The 5,755-nt window shown below is 51.6% G+C and overlaps 1 protein-coding gene across 1 annotated transcript in view; it reads right to left on the reverse strand.

The window, feature by feature from the left end:
• The window catches only part of RNF213 (ring finger protein 213), a 115,812-nt gene that overhangs the window by 51,308 nt on the left and 58,749 nt on the right, over nt 1–5,755 (reverse strand). Inside the window, exons 21-24 of the mRNA XM_037737260.1 lie at nt 4,476–4,641; nt 2,073–2,290; nt 446–586; nt 175–339 (exon numbers count right to left, since the gene is read on the reverse strand). Coding sequence (XP_037593188.1) covers nt 175–339; nt 446–586; nt 2,073–2,290; nt 4,476–4,641 — 690 coding nt within the window. The remainder of the gene's footprint in view (nt 1–174; nt 340–445; nt 587–2,072; nt 2,291–4,475; nt 4,642–5,755) is intronic.

A 5,755-nucleotide genomic window follows, 5' to 3' on the forward strand; every position in this document is an offset into this window, starting at 1 on the left:
CCCTCCACTCCGCACTGCTGCAAAGACGATCCTCACCTCCTGAAATCTCTCCACTACACACTGCGGCAAAGACGATGCTCACCTCCCGAAACCCCTCCACTCCGCACTGCTGCAAAGACGAGCCTCACCTCCCGAAAACCCTCCACTCCGCACTGCGGCAAAGACGATCCTCACCTCCTGAAACCTCTCCACTGCTGCGTTGTTGTGATCCTTCTTGCCAGACATCAGCATCAGCTTGTTCAAAAGCTCCTTCAGCTCCTCTAGAGAGTACTTTCGCGACTCCTCGTGGCTGCTGGGGCCCTCGGGAAGGACCAAGTGCAGAACTGTGTCTGGGGAAATCTGTGAAGGGCACAGGTCAGAGGTTACTTTCCTGGCGGCAGGAGCCCTGAACTGGCTGCTGCCTGCAGATGGCCCACAGCTGCACCTAGGGTCGGGGACCGCTCACCTTCTGGTCACCGTTGGGTGCCTGGATCACGTAGATGCCTCTTTTGTTGATGGCCGTGGCCAGGGTCAGGGATGAGAGCTCCACAGACCCATGACTCTCCTTCACATTCTTCAGCCACTCCAAGTTCCTGGCAGAGTCATACTGCGGGGACAGAAGGAGAGAACACAGGCCAGAGTTGGAATGAGCGTCTTCCCCCTCCCTCCTGCGGTCTGCCTCCAGCCTCTGCCTTACTGCGCAGACTTCTCCCCATGCTTCCGCAGGACTCTGGACACAGTCACCCACGCAGTGCCCCAACCGGACCAGGTGTCACTTGATGTGATCTGTAGCTCATGGCCGCTTTGTACGCCGGCTGTTCACTCATGTTTCCTCCAGTGCCTGGGGCCCCGGCTGGCTCACAGGGCACATGGCTTCTGTTTGCGGAGGAGTGGAAGGGAATCAGCAGCTCCCTGCCTGGCCCTCCACCAGATGCCATCACTCTGCCGGTCCCCAGTGCAGAGGACGCTTCTGGGAGTAACGCTGGAAGCAATGGCTGTGGAGCCCCAAGTCCTCAGCACCCTTCTGCGGCCCCCAAGTACAATCAGAGGTGCTCAGGACACATCACAACAGAGGCTTTTGTTTGGAAACTCTGCTGAGTTTCTAGCAGAAAAATGAAGACAGCTTTACCTGCCCTTCCACATGTCATTTCCTCCTCTACCCACATGCGGACCAGCTGTCCTGAGGGTGGCCCAGTATCTAGTGAAGCTGTGTAAGTCAATTCAGACCCTGCGACAGGTCATTTACTTAAAATCAAATGTTAATTTTTTTCTTTTCTGTTTTGAGACAGTGTTGCTCTGTTGCCCAGGCTGGCATACAATGGTGCGATCTCAGCTCACTGCTACCTCCGCCTCCGGGGTTCAACTGATTCTCCTGTCTCAGCCTCCGGAGTAGCTGGTATATTTACAGGTGGGCACTACCATGCCTGGCTAAATTTTAAATGTTTACATTTTTCTGATAAAAAATTATATCAACTATGGAAAATAACACAAAGCAACAGAATAAAATGACAACTGCAACCATTCAAAGAAAGCTGGCAACATGTTAGCATATTTCCTTTGTCTGTTTTGCACCTCAGAGATTACTATGTGTCACGTAATTTTGTAGCCCCCTTTCTAAGTAACAAGATGGAGAATTTCCATTTATGAAGAAAGCTTTTTTTTTTTGAGACAAGAGTCTTGCTCTGTCACCAGGCTGGAGTGCAGTGGCGCAATCTTGGCTCACTGCAACCTCCACCTCCTGGATAAAAGCAATTCTTCCGCCTCAGCCTCCCGAGTAGCTGGGACTACAGGCGTGCACCACCATGCCCAGCTAATTTTTTTGTATTTTTAGTAGAGACAGGGTTTCACCATGTTGGCCAGGATGGTCTCGATCTCTTGACCTCATGATCCGCCTGCCTCGGCCTCCCACAGTACTGGGATTACAGGCATGAGCCACGGTGCCCGGCCCCTGAAGAAAGCTTTTTAAATCTCATTGTAGATGGCTGTGTGCAAACCTGCCGTACAGGAGTGCCACCATTTGCAGTCACTCCGCTGATGTTGCTAAGCAATGCTCTATTCAACATAATCTGCATTAGAGCCAGAATAAGACTCACCAGTTTCCTGGGCAGGTGCTGGTCATTGTCCAGAGCCTTCCACAGCTCTTTCAGATGCTTCATAAATCTATTGAAGCCCACCCTGGGGTCCAGCTTATACAGCAGGGATGCGTAGCCCTGCACGGCGTCATGGAAGCAGGCCACCCGGTCCACGTCAATGTCGTTCTCCCCTGCTGAGATGGAGGCCAGGTCCACAAACACCTTCAGCTCGTTGATGCCTGGGGAAGAGAAGAGGGGAGGTCAGCGTGGGACTACTCCGTGATGGCACAAGACTCGGTCTCAGGCAATAATCCTTCCTGAAGCTGAAATAGTTAGATAGTTCATGTTTTTTTGTTTTTTGTTTTTTTGAGACAGAGTGTGGCTCTTGTTGCCCAGGCTAGAGTGCATGGCACAATCTCAGCTCACCGCAACCTCCACCTCCCAGTTCAAGTGATTCTCCTGCCTCAGCCTCCCCAGTAGTGGGATTACAGGCATGCAGCACCACGCATGGCTAATTTTTGTATTTTTAGTAGAGGCAGAGTTTCTCCAAATTGGTCAGGTTGGTCTCGAGCTCCTGACCTCAGGTGATCCGTCTGCTTTGGCCAGCCAAAGTGCTAGGATTACAGGTCTGAGCTACCACACGCCCGGCCAGTTCATGAATTTTTAACGTTCTGTCCACTTTCTGCTTTCAGTAAGAGTCTAAAACACCCAATCTTTTGTAGTGTTTTTCTTTTTTTTTTTTAGACAGAGTGTCTCTCTCTGTTGCCCAGGCTGGAGGGCAATGATGCAATCTCGGCTTACTGCAACCTCCACCTTCCAGTTCAAGCAATTCTCCTGCCTCAGCCTCCCGCGTAGCTGGGATTACAGGCACCTGCCACCACACCCACCTAATTTTTTGTATTTTCAGTAGAGATGGGGTTTCTCCATGATGGCCAGGCTGGGCTAACTCCTGATCTCGTGATCCACCTGCCTCGGCCTCCCAAAGTACTGGTATTATTGCCAGCGTGAGCCACCACGCCCAGCCTGTAACGTATGTTAATACAACTAAACAACATCTCGCTGTTCCCGAGCAACTTCAGTGCCCCAGGCACTGTACCCCGCTTGTGTGTGCCTTGTTTCATTCAATCCACACAGCATTACCACTTACACAAAAAGAAACCGAGGCTCAGCTGTAAACCGTGTGTTCACAATTAGCTATGAAACACTCAGACCTTGCCCTTCAGATGAATTACTCATCGAAGGATGTGTATCAGTGTAGACCGAGAAGTCCACTGTTGAAAGCGGCAGTGCTCCCAAGACAGCCAGCACCTGCCACCCGCCAGGCAGCGGCCCCAGGCCCCCAGCACACCTGCACCGCTGCCTGTGCCTCTCCTGCCTCCTCTGCCACTTTCTTACCTCTCCCACCCTCCTCCAAAGCAACTCTGCCAACGACATCTTAGCCGCAAAGCTAGAGAGGCTGTCAAGAAATACACAGCCTCAATGGAGGGGTTGTGACAAACATCTGTGCAGCCAGGCATGGCAGCTCACGCCTATAATCCCAGCACTTTGGGAGGCCGAGGCAGGTGGATCACCTGAGGTCAGGAGCTCGAGACCAGACTGGCCAACATGGTGAAACCCCATCTCTACTAAAAACACAAAAAATTAGCTGGGTGTAGTGGTGGGTGCCTGGAATTTCAGCTACTCTGGAGAGTGAAGCAGGAGAGTCACTTGAACCCAGGAAGCGGAGGTTGCAGTGATCACATTCGCGCCACTGCACTCCAGCCTGGGCAACAAGAGGGAAACTCCATCTACAAAAAAAAAAAACACACACACACACACACAAACTCTGGGCAAGAGCTCTCCTTGTCCTCCAATAAAAATCTACTGGAAGAAAAAGGGGGCAAGATTTTAAGGAAAAAGATCCCGAGCCATTTACAGCAAGCATCTGAAGTGGCAGGGCACAGCAAGGTGAGTAGCTTTTACACCAGCACGTGGGAAATACTGTAGCTATGTGAACTCTATGAGCAGTACCCATCTGCGGCTGGGCACTGTGGCTCACGCCTGTAATCCCGGCCCTTTGGGAGGCCGAGGTCAGGTGTTCCAGACCAGCCTGACCAACATGGAGAAACCCCATCTCTACTAAAAGTACAAAATTAGCGGGGCATGGTGATGCATGCTTGTGATCTCAGCTACTTGGGAGGCTGAGCAGAATTGCTTGAACCCAGGAGATGGAGGTTGTGGAGAGCCGAGATTGCATCATTGCATCCAGCCTGGGGGACAAGAGTGAAACTCCATCTCAAAAAAAAAAAAAGAATACAGGCAACGTCTTTCTGCCCTTCACATAGCACTCGGCAAAGGGGAGGTATTTCCTAAGAGTTTAGGAAAGCCGCACAGTGCGCCATCTGAAAACTGCCTCCAGGCTTCTGGGCAACCCCAAAGATTTACCTCCAAGAGCCTCCCGGACCCAGCAGATGAACTCCTTTCTCAGGGACAGAGCCTCGAGCGCCTCACACCGCGCCTCACTGATGTCCTGGAGCAGCTTTTTGGCCTGGATGAGCTCCTGGTTGATCTGGTCCAGTGTTTCATGACGAAAGTCGTTGAAGTTATCAGTCTGCAAGGAAGAGCTCTACTGTGGACTGGAACTCATTCAGCAGAAGCCCAGAGTCTCCAAGCCGCAAGCATCCACCATCCCACCCCGACTTAATTCCTGGATCTGCTGCTGCTGTGGCAACAGGCAGGCCAGGCTCTTACTCCTGAACTGGATGATCTAATCCCCACCACTGTTTCTCCCTGATGGAGAGTAACCGTGATTCCTGGGAACCTGACATTCTGCTCGGCGTTCAAGGCCCAGAGCAGCTGCTTCCTTAAGGACCTGCACCAGAGTTCAAGTGTAAGTGGGTGTGATTCCAGATTTTTTTTTTTTTTTTTGAGACTGGATCTCGCTCTGTCTCCCAGGCTGGAGTACAGTGGCATGATCTCAGCTTATTACAACCTCAGCCTCCCTGGTTGAAGCAATTCTCCTGCCTCAGCCTCCTGAGTAGCTGAGATTACAGGCGCGTGCCACCGCACCTGGCTAATTTTTGTATTTTCAGTAGAGACGGGTTTCACCATGTTGGTCAGACTGGTCTCCAACTCCTGAGCTCCTCAGCCTCCTAGGAATGAGCCACTGCATCTGGCCGTGATTCCAGATTTTATGCTAATTTCTAATCACTATCCCTGTCTATAATATACTATAGGCATACATACCTTACAAATGCTCACCTAAAAACATAGGAAGCGGCCAGGCACAGTGGCTCAGGCCTGTAATCCCAGCACTTTGGGAGGCTGAGGCGGGCAGATCACCTGAGGTCAGGAGTTCAAGACCAGCCTGGCCAAGCCAACATGGTGAAACCCCATCTCCACTAAAAATACAAAAATTAGCTATGTGTGGTGGCATGTGCCTGTAGTCCCAGCTACTCAGGAGGCTGAGACAGGAGAATCGCTTGAACCTGGGAGGCAGAGGTTGCAGTGAGCAGAGGTCGTGCCACTGCACTCCAGCCTGGGTGACAGAGTGAGACTCTGTCTCCTCAAAAAAAAACAAAACAAAACAAAACAAAAAGGCCGGGCGCAGTGGCTCATACCTGTAATCCCAGCACTTTGGGAGGCCGAGGCGGGTGGATCACGAGGTCAAGAGATCGAGACCATCCTGGTCAACATGGTGAAACCCCGTCTCTACTAAAAATACA

This window comes from Cebus imitator, unplaced genomic scaffold (genome assembly GCF_001604975.1).
Source record: "Cebus imitator isolate Cc_AM_T3 unplaced genomic scaffold, Cebus_imitator-1.0 Scaffold36, whole genome shotgun sequence".
NCBI classification, from domain to species: domain Eukaryota; kingdom Metazoa; phylum Chordata; class Mammalia; order Primates; family Cebidae; genus Cebus; species Cebus imitator.